This window comes from Eumetopias jubatus, unplaced genomic scaffold (genome assembly GCF_037043125.1).
Source record: "Eumetopias jubatus isolate StellerSeaLion01/CBP00866 unplaced genomic scaffold, mEumJub1_p1.0 scaffold_3, whole genome shotgun sequence".
Lineage (NCBI taxonomy): Eukaryota > Metazoa > Chordata > Mammalia > Carnivora > Otariidae > Eumetopias > Eumetopias jubatus.
Window position 1 is genome coordinate 71,374,075 of NW_028274809.1, and position 16,686 is coordinate 71,390,760.

Below are 16,686 nucleotides of genomic sequence, written 5' to 3' on the forward strand. Positions count from 1 at the left end.
TTTCAGGGTCGTGAGATCTGTGAAGGGCTAAGCATGGAGCCTGCTTAAGATTCTCTCTCTTCCTCTGTCCTTCCCCTCCCATGTGCTATCTCTCTCAAAATAAATAAAATAAAATAACATCAAAATGTTTGAAAACTTCTTAATCTATTCATTTTAGTACAATGAGATAGTTTTTTAAAAAAGATTTATTTATTCATTTGAGAGAAAGAGAGAGAGCCCAAGCAGGGGGAGGGGCAGAGGGAGAGAATCTCAAGCAGACTCCCTACTGAGCACAGAGTGCTATGTGGAGCTGGATCTCATGACCCTGAGATCATGACCTGAGCTGAAACCAGGAGTTGGGTGCTCAACTGACTGATCCACCCAGGAGCCCCAGGACAATGAGATAGTTTTAATTTACATGTCTGTCTTATTTTCCAATATTGTTTTAGAGTTTATTAAGCTGAGAAATAAAATTTTGTAAATCTATCAAAATAAAGTGTTCTAGATAAGTAATTATTAAAATTATTGACTATTTTTTATTTAACAGATCCAAAATCACATGTTCTGAGTATTCGAGATGAAAAAGAAAATAACTTTGTTCTGGAGCAACTTCTGCACTTCAGTAGTATGGCTTCATGGGTCACGTTAGGTATAACTTATGAAAGTAAGTTGTAAATCTGCTGATTTTCTCTATTTATATTATTCATACTTCATTATGAACTACTTGTTTACCAAGCTACAAAAATAAAGTTCTTCAAAGTGTATGTTTACCAATATACAAAATTATAATTATGCATTTAGCAGAACTTATATAAATACCAGACAATTTTTGTATCTCAAATCTGCCATTAAAATGCCTTTACCACCAAGGTTAGAGTTATATGGTGGAAAATAATTTCCTTTCTCCACTATCTCTCCTACCAATTCAAGACTAACGAAAAATGATCACGCTGCCACAGAAATCTTCAATATTTATCTTATATCTCTACTATGTATATGGGATGAATGAGAATGGAATTATACTTCTATTAATGTTGCACCTTTGGGTTTACAGCATTGGCTTGGAGTGGGCATTAGAAAAATAAGAAACAGTCTGACAATGAGATAGAATATTTGAAATTGGGACTAAATGCCACAAGTCCAAGGTATAATTACTATGAATATTTTAGTATAATTACTATGAATATTTTAAAGATTTATTCATTTATTTTAGAGGGAGAGGAGAGAGAGAGAGCACATGTATGCACACGCAGTGGCAGAGGAGGGGCAGAGGGAGAGGAAGAGAATCTCCAGCAGACTCCCTGGTGAGCAGGAGCACCATACAGAGCTCAACCCCATGACCCTGAGAGCATGACTTGAGCTGAAATCAAGAGTTGGCCACCCAACCAACTGAGCTACCCAGGCATTCTGCTATGAAATTTTTTAAAACACAGACTCTAATAATAGCAGAAATAAGACCAACTTAGAAAAATACTCAGAGATGTCCTGAAAATCATAGAAGTTTTAGAATTAGGAAAAAAGTCACTCTGAGACATCACACATCAAAAGCATACATTTAGCCAAAAAGGGCGGTGGGCCTTACTAAGGGGCACAGGATAATGACAGCCAAAGGCAGAAGCTAAATTACTCAAATATGACCATTTTAAAAATAGCCTTCTTGGGGCGCCCAGTGGCTTGGTCGGTTAAGCATCTACCTTCAACTCAGGTCATGATCCCAGGGTCATGAGATTGAGCCCCACATCACATCGGGCTCCCTGCTCAGTGGGGAGCCTGCTTCTCCCTCTGCCCTTCCCCCTGCTGGTGCTCTCTCTCTCAAATAAACAAATAAAATCCTTTAAAAAAAATATAGCCCTCTCCTTGCTATCTAACCTAACTTTTTTTTTAGAATTGCTAAGGTTTTTCTTAAATATTTATGGCATGCTGATGAGTTAACAAAAATTAAGGTATCAAGCAATAGGTAAGACTTAGGTTGCCAGTTGAAAATGAGTTCATCGTAGTAGGACTTAAGGGCCCAAATCCTTTCTCCAATGACACTCGAATACCCTTAAAATTAAAATGGAGAGAAAGTAGGTGGAAAGTTCCCAGGCTTTACCTGGAAATGACTGAGGAAAGAGTGTTCCCATAGGGACCAGTGGAGACCACACCCAGGATATAAGATTTCAATTTTACCTTCTGATATACTTTGTTAGTCATGTTATCAGAAACAACTGAAAAGGTATTCTGTATTCTGAAAAGCACTTTCAGATCTGTACACTTCCTTTTAAGCATCTTAACTTCTTTTTATAAATTGTAAGAGTAACAAAATTTCTACTAAAATATATAGACATGAGAGATATAGAAAGATGTTTCAAGCAAACAGCAAATTTGGTTTAAATCTAATTCTTACTGGCTTAATTCACATCCATAGATTTTTTTAATTATTTCAATATACTTAAATAATATTTAATTATAATGCCACTGATACAAAGGATTTTGGTGTTTTTTTTTTTTAAGTTCTGACTTTTCACAATTAGAGAAAGATAAGTATCATATGATCTAAGTGATATGAGGAATTCTTAATCTCAGGAAACAAAACTGAGGGTTGCTGGAGTGGTGTGGGGTGGGAGGGATGGGGTGCCTGGATGACAGACATTGAGAAGGGTGTGTGCTATGGTGAGCGTTGTGAATTGTGTAAGACTGTTGAATCACAGACCTGTACCTCTGAAACAAATAATACATTATATGTAAAAAAAAAAAAAAAAGAAGATAGTAGGAAGGGAAAAATGAAGGGGGGGACATCAGAGGGGGAGACGAACCATGAGAGACTATGGACTCTGAGAAACAAACTGAGGGTTCTAGAGGGGAGGGGGGTGGGGGGATGGGTTAGCCCGGTGATGGGCATTAAGGAGGGCACGAATTGAGTGGAGTACTGGGTGTTATACACAAACAATGAATCATGGAATGAAACATCAAAAACTAATGATGTAGTGTATGGTGACTAACATAATAAAATTAAATTAAAAAAAAAAAGTTCCGACTTTTCAGAGTAGGGCCATGAATAGAAACTACTAAGGGAAGCCACTTGTCAACTGAAAGATGCTTCAAACCAAGTGAAAAAGTGGCCCTTTTGTATAGCAACTTTAGGAATATACCCCCATCCACCATACTGGCCAGAAAATTGTCAGTTAAATGTTTGGGGAGAGGGAAAGAGGGCCTGGGAGACAGGGGGTGATATAAAGCAGTGAGTAGGAACCAGATCACATGTACGTGTTTCTAGCATGTCTTTGCTGCAGGCAGATGTTTAGGTATAACTGCCTCGGAAGATGGTCATCAGTGAAAGGTACAAATAACCAGGACAACAATGGATATGTGTAGTTTATAGTGACATCACTCTTCATGCAAATTCATAATTTTATTAGGCCTCGCAACTTATTTTTACAGAAAGTTTGATATATTCCCATACCACACAATTCAGCCATTTAAGATATACAATTTAATGGCTTTAATATAGTCCCAGAGTTGTGTAGCTATCACTACCCCAAAAAGAAACACCATACCCATTAGCACTTCCTCCTCCTTCCCTATCCCTTCTCCCAACTCCCAGCAACTACTGATCTGTTTTCTGACTCTACAGATCACCCATTCTGGACATTTCATACAAGTGAGATCATACAATATGTGATTTTTTGTGTGTGTGACTGGCTTGTTCTACTTAGCATAATGGCTTATGCATGTAGCACTGCGGCATGTTTCAGTATTTCAGTCCTTTTTATGGCTGAATAATACTCTATTGTATGGATATACCATATTTTATTTATCCATTCATCAGTTGATGGACATTTAGATTCTTTTCACTTTTTTGGTTGTGAATAATGCCACTATGAACATTCACATGCTAGTTTCTATGTGGATGTATATTTTCATTTATCTTGGGTGTATACTTAAGAGAGGAATTGCTGGGTGTTTTTTTAACCCTTTGAAGAACTAACAGACTGTTTTCCTAAGCTGCTATACCATTTTCCATACCTTCCAATTTTTCTATATTTATGCCAACACTTGTTTTTATCTCTTTTTTTGATGTAGCCATCCTAGTAGGTATGAAGTGGTATCTAATTGAGGTTTTTATTTTATTTTTATTTCATTTCCCTGATGACTAATGATATTAAACATAATTTCATGTGTTTATTGGCTGTTTATATATCATCTTTGGAAAAAACTTTATTCAGATCATTTACCCATTTTTTAATTATTTGTATTTTTATTGTTGAGTTATAATTATATATTCTGGATATAAGTTCCTTGTCAAATAAATGACTTGTAAATATTTTCTCCCATCACTTTTTTTTTTTAAGTAAGCTCTGTACCCAACATGGAGCTCGAACTCACTACCCCAAGATCAAGAGTCACAAGCGCTACTGACTGAGCCAGCCAGCTGTCTCCCGCAATCACTCTGATAGTAGAATTTGTAGCACAAAACTTTTTTTTTAAGATTTTATTTATTTATTTGAGAGAGCACGTGAGATCACAAGCGGGGAAGGGGTGGGGGAGAGGCAGAGGGAGAAGGACAAGTAGAGTCCCCATGGAGCAGGGAGCCCGACTCGGGGCTCCATCCCAGGACCCTGAGATTATGATCTGAGCTGAAAGCAGACACTTAACCTACTGAGCCAACCAGGAGCCCCACACAAAACTTTTTAATTTTAATGAAGTCCAATTTATCTTATCACTTATGCATATCTATGCTTTGCCTACCCCATGGTGATGAAGAAATACTCCTATGCTTTATTCTAAGAGTATTATAGTTTTAGCTCTTACCTTTAGGTCTATGATCTATTTTGAGTTAATTTTCTGTATGGTAAAAGGAAAGGGTCTAACATATATACACATATAAATGTGTTTATTTAGGTATATATATGTTTATATATATGGTTATATATATTTATATAACTATGTATATATATATGTGTGTGTTTATATAAATCACATATATATATTTTTTGCATGTAGATATCCTGTGGTCCCAGGGACTACTCTTTTATATTGAATTGTCTTGGCACCCTTGTCAAAAATCAGTTGACATGAATATGCCCAACTGTGTATGGTTTAGGTCCAGAGAAGAGATTTCTATCACTAGTTTTGTAATGTGTTAATTTTTAAATAAAATAATTATATTCACTTTCATTGCAATTAAACATATATACAGGAGAAATGAAAATTCGATTTAAAAAATAACAAAACATAAAGCTACTACAGGATGGTGAAATTATAAGTAAATTTTAATTTTTATGTTTTAACTTGTACTTTCCAAACTAAATATAAGCATGATTTCCTGTTATGGTCAGAAAATATTTTAAAGGGATATACATACTCATACAACTTTTTAGAAAGTAGGTAAAAAAGAAAGAGAATTGGTTGAGTTTGAAATATTAACTATAATTCAAGTCTTCATTTAATCTCTAAACATAGAAAAACTGTTTCTTCCCTAGATAGTTCTCTTCTGTGGTCTGATAAGACCATGCTGTCATACACAAATTGGAGAGGAGGAAGACCAGATATAAAAAATGACAAGTTTTTTGCTGGCTTGAGTACTGATGGCTTCTGGGATTTTCAAACCTTCAGTGTTCTTGAAGAAATACTTCACTATACCCAGAACAGCATTCTTGCTTGTAAAATTGAAATGGGTAAGTATGCTTATGTAGACTTTCCCCTACAGGGAAAGAGAACATAAGGCTGTCAGCTCCACGGGTAGGAATCATGAACCGTACTGTTTGAGTGCCTCCTCTATTTTCCGTCCTATGAGAGGTACTACGGAAGTTACAGAAGAAGGAAAAGACACAGTCCGCATTGTCATGGTCTTGAAATCAAGGAGTAAAATGTAGTTGGGGAGACAGCATTTAATTCGTTAGCATTGTTTTATGTAGGTTAGTTTTAGGTTATTTGGTAGTGGCTTAAGTTTGTTGGAAAGTCAAAAGAGATCGATGAAAACAGGAATAATGAAAACAAAAAATGCTTTGAGGACAAGGCAAGACTTGGTTGGGTCTTGAAGACTGGATAAGATTTTTATAAATAAGAAAGTGTGTTTGGGTAAAGTTTTGACATTCTAGCCTAAAAATAAACATCTCTTAAATTTGCCTAATTCCTTAAGTAAAGCTATTTTTAAATGCATATCAGTTTTAAATTTTTCACAGTTTCGAAACTGTTATAATGACCACTATGGTTTAAGGCCTCTGCTAACATCCAGGCTGATCTCCCTTCATAGTGCCACAGAATAACTTTCTGGAGCATCATTTCAATCAGCAATCTACAGGGTTTCCCTATTACCAATTACTTTGAGTCCATGTACGCTTCTAAGACTTTTTAGAAACACTGTCAATTCTAAAATTCTAGGCTTTCTTCCAGCCCCCAATTCTTCCCCCATTCTTGGCTCAATAAGGCTCTTTTTGTGTCAGGCTGATCTCTTAATTGTCCCATGTACCGTGTATGCTTATCCTCATTTGCACATTTATTTATGGTTTTTATGCACAAAAGACTTCCACCTTCTTTTTTACTTCTTTAACAAACTTTTTACTTTAGAATGATTTTTATGTTTATAGAAAAGTTACAGAGACAGTACAGAGAATTCCCATATACACCATAATCAATTTCCCCTATTGTTGACATCTTACATTAGTAAGGTACATTTGTCACAACTAATAAACCAGTGTGATAGACTACTATTTACTAAAGTCCATCCATTATTCAGATTTTTTATTTTTTACTTAATGTTCCTTTTCTATTCAGGATTCCATCCAGGATACTATGTTACATATAGTCATCATGTCTCCTTAGGTTTCTCTTGACTGTGAAAGTTTCTTAGAATTTCCTTACTTTTGATGACCTTGACAGTTTTGAGGAGCACTGGTAATGTATTTTGTGGAATGTGCCTCACTTTGGGTTGGCTGATGTTTTTCTCATGATTAAACTGGAGTTGTGAGTTTGAGATTTAGGAAAAAAAACACAGAGTTAAAGTGTCATTTTCATCACATCATATGAAGGGTTTGCCATCAACACCACTTACCACTGTTGATTTTAACCTTGATCACCTGGCTCTAGATGATGTTTGTTAGCTTTCTCCACTGCAAAGTTACTCTTTTCCCCATTTCCATACCATATTCTTTGTAAGGAAGTCACCATAATCAGCCCACACTTAACAGACTGAAGAGTCATTCTCCATCTTCCTGAGAGGGGTGTATCTATGTAAATTACTTGGAATTCTTCTGTACAAGAGATTTGTCCATTCTCTCCCATTTTTAAATTTATTCAGTCAGTTGTTTATATCAGTATTGGCTCATGGTTATATATTTTATATTTTGGGTTATAATGCAATATGCTACATTATGTAATATTTTATTCAAATTGTTCTAGTTTTGGCTCTTTCACTTGGCTTCTGTGCCTCTTTGAAGTACCCTCATCGTTGTGGTTTTGTTACTGTTATATGAGTCTTCATTTGTTTTTAGCTTACTTTCTGGTTACCTTATTTTTTTTTTTTTTTTAGTCCTAATTTCATCTAACCTAAACTCTGCAAACCGAATTTGTTAAGCAGGCTTTCGGACTCTCTTACTTCAGAGGAATCTCTCCTTCTCTACAGTCACACATATTATAGTGGTTAATTGTTTGGCCTGTGTTTCAGGAATTGTTGTTTTCTGTCCCCAATTCCTATGTGAGCTCCTTAAATGAAAGACAGTGTTTATACCTTTCTTTAGTCAACCAGACAACTGTAATATTTAAGAACATATTATATGTGTTGTGGCAATAATGAAAATAAAGTCTACATTTTACTTCCCTTGTTAATAAGAAATCCAGTTTTATTTAACTTTACAAATAATTGCATGTCCAGTCTTACCCAAAATATGTATTTTTTTAAATTTTATTTTATTATGTTATGTTAATCACCATACATTACATCATTAGTTTTTGATGTAGTGCTCCATGATTCATTGTTTGCGTATAACACCCAGTGCTCCATTCAGTACGTGCCCTCTTTAATACCCATCACCAGGCTAACCCATCCCCCCCACCCCCTCCCCTCTAGAACCCTCCGTTTGTTTCTCAGAGTCCATCATCTCTCATGGTTCATCTCCCCCTCCAATTTCCTCCCTTCATTTTTCCCTTCCTACTATCTTCTTTTTTTTTTTAACATATAATGTATTATTTGTTTCAGAGGTACAGGTCTGTGATTCAACAGTCTTACACAATTCACAGTGCTCACCATAGCACATACCCTCCCCAATGTCTATCACCCAGCCACCCCATCCCTCCCACCCCCCACCATTCCAGCAACCCTCAGTTTGTTTCCTGAGACTAAGAATTCCTCGTATCAGTGAGATCATATGATACATGTCTTTCCCTGATTGACTTATTTCGCTCAGCATAATACCCTCTAGTTCTATCCACATCATTGCAAATGGCAATATTTCGTTCCTTTTGATGGCTGCATAATATCCCATTGTATATATATACCACATCTTCTTTATCTATTCATCTGTTGATGGACATCTTGGCTCTTTCCATAGTTTGGCTATTGTGGACATTGCTGCTATAAACATTGGGGTGCATGCACCCCTTCGGATCACTACATTTGTATCTTTGGGGTAAATACCCAGTATTGAAATTGCTGGGTCACACGGTAGCTCTATGTTCAACTTTTTGAGGAACCTCCATACTGTTTTCCAGAGTGGCTGTACCAGCTGGCATTCCCACCAACAGTGTAGGAGGGTTCCCCTTTCTCCACAACCTTGCCAACATCTGTCATTTCCTGACTTGTTAATTTTAGCCATTCTGACCGGTGTGAGGTGGTATCTCATTGAGGTTTTGATTTGGATTTTCCTGATGCCGAGCTATGTTGAGCACTTTTTCATGTGTCTGTTGGCCATGTGGATGTCTTCTTTGCAGGAATGTCTGTTCATGTCTTCTGCCCATTTTTTGATCGGATTATTTGTTCTTTGGGTGTTGAGTTTGATAAGTTCTTTATAGATTTTGGATACTAACCTTTATCTGATATGTCATTTGCAAATATCTTCTCCCAATCTGTCGGCTGTCTTTTGGTTTTGTTGACTGTTTCCTTTGCTGTGCAAAAGCTTTTTATCTTGATGAAGTCCCAATAGTTCATTTTTGCCCTTGCTTCCCTTGCCTTTGGCAAAGTTTCTAGGAAGAAGTTGCTGCAGCTGAGGTCAAAGAGGTTGCTGCTTGCGTTCTCCTCTAGAATTTTGATGGACTCCTGCCTCACATTTAGGTCTTTCATCCATTTTGAGTCTATTTTTGTGTGTGGTGTAAGGAAATGGTCCAGTTTCATTCTTCTGCACGTGGCTGTCCAATTTCCCAACACCATTTGTTGAAGAGACTGTCTTTTTTCCACTGGACATTCTTTCCTGCTTTGTCGAAGATTAGTTGACCATAGCGTTGAGGGTCCATTTCTGGGTTCTCTATTCTGTTCCACTGATTTTTGTGTCTGTTTTTGTGCCAGTACCATACTGTCTTGATGATGACAGCTTTGTAATAGAGCTTGAAGTCCGGAATTGTGATGCCACCAGCTTTGTTTTTCTTTTACAACATTCCTCTGGTTATTCGGGGTCTTTTCTGGTTCCATACAAATTTTAGGATTATTTGTTCCATTTCTTTGAAAAAAGTTGATGGTATTTTGATAAGGATTGCATTAAATGTGTAGATTGTTCAAGGTAGCATAGACATTTTCACAATATTTGTTCTTCCAATCCATGAGCATGGAAAGTTTTTCCATTTCTTTGTGTCTTCCTCAATTCCTTTCATGAGTATTTTATAGTTTTCTGAGTACAGATTCTTTGCCTCTTTGGTTAGATTTATTCCTAGGTATCTTATGGTTTTGGGTTAACTGTAAATGGGATTGACTCCTTAATTTCTCTTTCTTCTGTCTTGTTTTTGGTGTATAGAAATGCCACTGATTTCTGTGCATTGATTTTATATCCTGCCACTTTACTGAATTCCTGTATGAGTTCTAGCAGTTTTGGGGTGGAGTCTTTTGGGTTTTCCATATAAAGTATCATATCATCTACAAAGAGTGAGAGTTTTGCTGCTTCTTTGCCAATTCGGATGGCTTTTATTTCTTTTGTTGTCTGATTGCTGAGGCTAGGACTTCTAGTACTATGTTGAATAACAGTGGTGATAGTGGACATCCCTGCTGTGTTCCCGAACTTAGAGGAAAAGCTCTCAGTTTTTCCCCATTTAGAATGATATTCGCTGTGGGTTTTTCATAGATGGCTTTTATGATATTGAGGTATGTACCCTCTATCCCTACACTCTGAAGAGTTTTAATCAAGAAAGGATGCTGTACTTTGTCAGATGCTTTTTCTGAATCTATTGAGAGGATCATATGGTTCTTGTTCTTTCTTTTATTAATGTACTGTATCACACTGATTGATTTGTGGATGTTGAACCAACCTTGCCGCCCAGGAATAAATCCCACTTGGTCGTGGTGAATAATCCTTTAATGTACTGTTGGATCCTATTGGCTAGTATTGTGGTGAGAATTTTTGCATACAGTTCATCAGGGATATTGGTCTGGAGTTCTCCTTTTTGATGGGGTCTTTGTCTGATTTGCGGATCAAGGTAATGCTGGCCTCATAAAATGAAATTGGAAGTTTTCCTTCCATTTCTATTTTTTGGAACAGTTTCAGAAGAATAAATATTAATTCTTCTTTAAAGGTTTGGTAGAATTCCCCTGGGTAGCCGTCTGGCCCTGGGCTCTTGTTGGGAGATTTTTGATCACTGCTTCAATTTCCTTAGCAGTTAGGTTCTGTTCAGGTTTTCTATCTCTTCCTGGTTCAGTTTTGGTAGTTTATACATCTCTAGGAAGGCATCCAATTCTTCCAGATTATCTAATTTGCTGGCATATAGTTGCTCATAATATGTTCTTATAATTGTTTATATTTCTTTGCTGTCCAAAATATGTATTTTAAATAATTTAAATATAATCCCTAATACTTTTAATTTAAATGTTATAGTTGACTACAAGGAAGAATATAATGCTACTCTGCCACAGTTTATCCCATATGAAGATGGTATTTATAATGTTATACAAAAAAAGGTAACATGGTATGAAGCATTAAACTTGTGTTCTCAAAGTGGAGGTTATTTGACAAGTGTTCATGACCAAAATGGCCAGCTCTTTCTGGAAGACCTCGTAAAACGTGATGGATTTCCACTATGGATTGGGCTCTCAAGTCATGATGTAAGTCTTGTTTTATTTTCCAGAAATTTTCCAAATGTGTTAGGAGGTTGGAAATTTGGGCATAAGATATTAATTCAAAGTATAACATCAGATTAAGTCCTGGGACTCAATTTGCATAGCATAGTGCTTTCTTACCTTTTTGCAACACAAACCAAATAGAAATTTGTATTTGTAGAATGCAGTAGGGCAAATGGCAGACTGCAGCTGCCCTAGACACTCCCAGGCCATCCCAAGGGCCCAGTAGATGAATATCTCAACAACACTGCTCTGTCACCTAGTTGGGGCAGACCAACTGGAAAGCGGGTAAAACAGGAATAGCACAGAATCAGAAAAACCTGAGGTCCAGTACTAGTGGCGGGTCTTCCATTTACATGTTCAGTGATCATGAGCAGGTTATTTAACCTTTGCAAGCTTATTTCTTCTTCATCTGTAAAACTGGGATGATAGTATTTTCCTTAATATAGGATTAAAGTGAAGAGAAACACAAAAATTTATATAAAATGCCAAATAAAATTCTTAATGTTAGAACTAATAAATGTATACTTTCTTCTCTCACTTTCCCCCTACAAATTGCACTATCTGAGAATAATGTTTTGGTAGTAAACATATCTTTTGTGCCTCTATTTGAATCTTATTAATTAGTATATTCATGTACCTATAGTAATGTCCAGTACACCAAAAATAGGCATCTATTGAGATTAGTATTGAAGGCCTAATTTAAATAATCTTTAGAACAAAGTGAAGAAAACAAAAGAAAGGATGACACATTAGGATTATAGAAGCAAGGGAAAACCAAAAGTAATCTTCCCATATAAATTTCGTGGGAAGTATTTTCTTCCAGCCCCCTGCTGTTTGATGGCTTCTATAATATGAAAAAATGAAGCCAGAGACACAAATCGCAGAATATAAAACATAAAAAACAATATTCAGGATATTATGGAGATTGGGATTGTAAATCTGTAATTGTAACAAATGGAAGCCATTTGCATGTCATTTAATTTCAAGTGTTATATAAACTCATCCTTATAAAAAATAAATCTAGAGACAGAGTATAGTAACTCTGTCCGTAAATGTAAAGTCCTACTTAAATTGCTCCAGAGTAAATGTCTCAAATCAAAGCATCAAAAGTAAATCCCTGATTTTACAAATAGGTCCAGACCTATAACAATTGTAAGCAAATAATTAAAAATCCATTCCAATACTTCTTAAAGTATGTATATTCTTTTTTTTTAAGACTTTATTTATTTATTGGACAGAGAGAGACACAGTGAGAGAGGGAACACAAGCAGGGGGAGTGAGAGAGGGAGAAGCAGGCTTCCCGCGGAGCAGGGAGCCTGATGTGGGGCTCGATCCCAGGACCCTGGGATCATGACCTGAGCCGAAGGCAGACGCTTAACGACTGAGCCACCCAGGCGCCCCTATATATTCTTTTTAATGTTATTTTTGAACATTCTTTTGTCTGGAATCAGGTTATCTCTATTAATCTTTAAAAAAATCAATTCTTATGCTAAAAAAGTCCTAAGCTTTTTTTTTTGTCTCTATTATTCTTAAAACAGGGAAGTGAATCAAGTTTTGAATGGTCTGATGGCAGTACATTTGACTACATCCCATGGAAAGATAAACAGTCTGCTGGAAATTGTGTTGTCTTGGATCCAAAAGGAATTTGGAGACATGAAAAATGCAAGTCTGTTAGTGATGGTGCTATTTGTTATAAACCTACAAAATGTAAGACTTGATTTTGAATAACTATATTTATTAAAATATGACATTTTGTTTTTTGCACATGATTAAATATTCAAAGGAATTTTTTGTCAATTTTTAAATAAGGTTTATTCACAAATCCTATAAAAACAATTTTGATACTTTGTGAAGAGAAACAAATATGATATACCCATTCAGGGTATGTTCCCGAAGACTTTCAGTTCCTCTGTCACTGGGTACCTATAACTAATATGTGAATTTAAATTTCACTTAGCAATGTTTTTCAAAGGCTGAAATGCTCCTTTTAAAAAAGAGTTCAGCAGTATATAAATTTGGGAAATACCTTAGGTTTGATTTACCATATTGATGGCTCTGGGAATTTCTATAGTAAAGAAATCTATTTAACTTTGTGTAACTAAGCATTTTGCAAACTTATATGATCCTTAAAATCTAAGGAAAAAGCCCCTTCCATCAGGAGCTGGACTTGGGGTCATCCTGACTGGTAGGTGGAGCCTTGAAGAAGAGCACAAGAACGAAGACCACCCAGGAGCTGCAGAGGCCTGCTGGACAAGGCAAGAGATGGTGGCAGTGGCAGTTCTCAGGGCTTGCCCTGCTTTCTGCTCCAAAGAATCCTCCAGAGAAGATTCAACATTTGGAATTAAACAGATTCAAGCAGGAAAAAAATATGAAAACTTTATCCAGAGAAGCAAGTGAATATAAGAAAGGGAGAATGATTTCAAGAATGAGGAATAAATGGATAATCAAGAACTGACATCTCAGTTGTTAGGTACAGAAAATAAATGTAATGTTTTAGAAAATCAACTGGAATCCATGAAAAGTAAACAAAAAATGGAAAGGACATCTGTGTTAGCTAACCAGACTTTATAGGACCAAGTAGAATGACAACATGAACAAACACAAATTCAGTGCTATACTGGGTTGAATAGTATCCCCCCCCCAAATTCATGTCCACCCAGAACCTTAGCATGCAGCCTTATTTAAAAAGAGCCTTTCCAGATGTAATAGTTAAGATGGGGTAATGTAATGCTTGATTAGGATGGGCCCTAAATCCAATGACTGGTGTCCTTGTAAGAGGAGAGAAACAGACACAGAGGGAGAAGGCCCTTTGATGACAGAAGCAGAAATTGCAGTGATGTGGCTTCAAGACAAGGATTGCCATCAACCACCAGAAGCGAGGAGGCCTGAAACGGATTCTCCCTGAGAGCCTCCAGAAAGAACCAATCCTGCTGACACCTCAGTTTTAGACTTGCCTCCAGAACTGTGAGAGAATAAATTTCTGTTGTTTTAAACCACCAGGTTTATGGCAATTTATTATGGCAGCTCTGGGAAACTAATACAAGAGCAAAATTTATTTTATTTTTTTAAAAGATTTTATTTATTTATTTGAGAGAAAGCACAAGCAGGGGGAGCAGCAGAGGGAGAGGGAGAAGCAGGGAGCCCAGTGAGGACCCCGAAATCATGACCCGAGCCAAAGGCAGACATTTAACCAACTGAGCCACCCAGGCGCCCCCCAAGGGCAAACTTTAAAAATTGCATCTTCAAGGGGCTCCTGGATGGCTCAGTAGGTTAAATGTCCAACTCTTGACTTCAGCTCAGGTCGTGATCTTGGGTTGTGAGGTCGGAACCCCCTGTTGGGCTCCACACTGGGCATGGAGCCTGCTTAAGATTCTCTCTCTCTGCCCCTTCCCCTCAACCCATCTTTCTCTCTCAAACAAAACAAAACAAAAACAAAAACTTAAAAAAAAATGGACTCTTCAAAAAAAAAGAAAATAACAAGGGTCGGTAAGGATGTGGAGAAATTGGAGCCCTTGTACATTGTTTGTGGGAATAAAAAGTGGTATGTAGCCACTGTGGAAAATGGTATGGTGACTTATCAAAAATTTTAACATAAAATTACCATAGGATCTAACAATTCCACTTCTGGGCATATACTCAAAAGAAATGGAAGTAGGGACTGGAACAGATATTTGTACAACCGTGTTCACAGCATCATTATTCACAATGGCCAAAAGTGAAAGCAACCCAAGTTGTCCATTGACAGATGAATGCGTAAGCAAAATGTGGTATATACATACTACGGAATATTATTCAGCATTCAAAAAGAAAGAAGTTCTGACACATAATACATAATGCAACCTGCATGGATGAATCTTGAGGACATTATTCTAAGTGAAATAAGCCAGACACAAAAAGGACAAATGCCATATGACTCCAATTATATAAGGTACCTCGAGTTGTCAAGTTCATAGAAACAGAAAGTAGAAAGATGGTTTCTGGGGGCAGACAGGAATGGGGAGTTATTATTTAATGGGTACAGAGGCATAGCTGCTGTCTTTGTAGGAGACAGATTGTGCTATGCAGATATACTGTATTTTGTAAACAAATTACCAAATTTTCACTTGTGGATATAATTTTAGAAGTAGTTTTTTATATGGCAAGGTAAAACTAGGTTTATATTATCAAGATAAAAAGCATCCAAAGAAAGCAACAATTTTAAGTATTATTTTGAAGTAGTTACAGGCCTGCCAAGCCTATCTTTGCTTCTTATTCTGTCTCTTCGAGGGCTAAATACTTTTTTCTGTTTTCTCAGTTTTAAAAATGGTACTGCAAAAAGCTAATCAGAATGTATACTCTTATTAGAGTATGGGCTGTAGCTTTCTTTGATGTGGGCATTGAGTTGAATGCTTCTTACCTATAGGAACCACAGTTTCAAATAGGGGTTAGTGAGATTTTAAAAGTCAGCTATTTTTTCTGTGCATTTTTACAGTCATGTCTAACATTTTTATAGCTAAAGAGGTGTCCTCTCATACATACTCATCAAGATGTCCAGCAGTAAAAGAGAATGCGTCACAATGGATCCAGTACAAGGAGCACTGTTACACATCTGACCAGGCATTGCACAGTTTCTCAGAAGCCAAACAGTTCTGTTCAAAACTTGGTGAGTTAAAATTTATTGATTTTCTTGGACTCAATAATTTAATCATTGGAATTTTTTCCAAGAAAATAATTTGAAATAATGATTATATTTTGGAAAATATTTTGGGGGCACCTGGGTGGCTCAATCGGTAAATGTCCGATTCTTGATTTCGGCTCAGGTCATAATCTGAGGGTTGTGGGATCAAGCCCCAAGTTGGGCTCTGCGTTCAGTGGGAGTCTGCTTGGGATTCTCTCCCTTCCTCTCCCTCTGCCCCTCCCCACCAACACATGTACTCTCTCTCTCTCTCAAATAAATAAATAAATCTTTTTAAAACATTTTTAAAACACTCAATATTTATAATAGCATTTTATAACCTATAGCCTAGTGGATAAGTATTTTATGATATATGAGTTAAGTGGAATATTGAAATAGCCATTATAAATGACCAATGTAAGAGTACATGGGAAATAAAAGTAAGTGGAAAGAAGTAGAATAAAAAATTCCTAAGTGAACCATTATGTGAAAATGACAAATGAAATCATTTTAAATAAAGCTAGATATGTTTAGATGAAGGGATTAGGAGGCAAATTTTTTGTAAAGGTTAAGTATTAAATACAAAATTATAGATTTTCCCACTACTTAGTTATGAATAAGTAAGCTTATCCTGACCAGAGTAATCAAGGAAGCATGGGTTGTTCCTCCATTCTGCAATAGAAATGGCCCACATCCTCTGAGCACCATAAGGAACAGGACTTTTTGTCTTCAGATTTAACTATTTTAGAAAGGGCAACAATAACTGGATCTCTCCCATGATAAATTTACCCTATAGTCAAACTGTGAAATGACTTCT

At 36.5% G+C, this 16,686-nt stretch overlaps 1 protein-coding gene across 2 annotated transcripts in view; it reads left to right on the top strand.

Annotated features, from left to right (window-relative positions):
- Positions 1-16,686, top strand: part of LOC114216503 (CD302 antigen) — a 131,429-nt gene that overhangs the window by 72,124 nt on the left and 42,619 nt on the right. For both annotated transcript variants that reach the window (XM_028113100.2, XM_028113099.2), the window contains exons 28-32: positions 527-643; positions 5,442-5,636; positions 10,971-11,197; positions 12,754-12,922; positions 15,708-15,857. In XM_028113100.2, the coding sequence (XP_027968901.1) occupies positions 527-643; positions 5,442-5,636; positions 10,971-11,197; positions 12,754-12,922; positions 15,708-15,857 (858 nt within the window). The remainder of the gene's footprint in view (positions 1-526; positions 644-5,441; positions 5,637-10,970; positions 11,198-12,753; positions 12,923-15,707; positions 15,858-16,686) is intronic.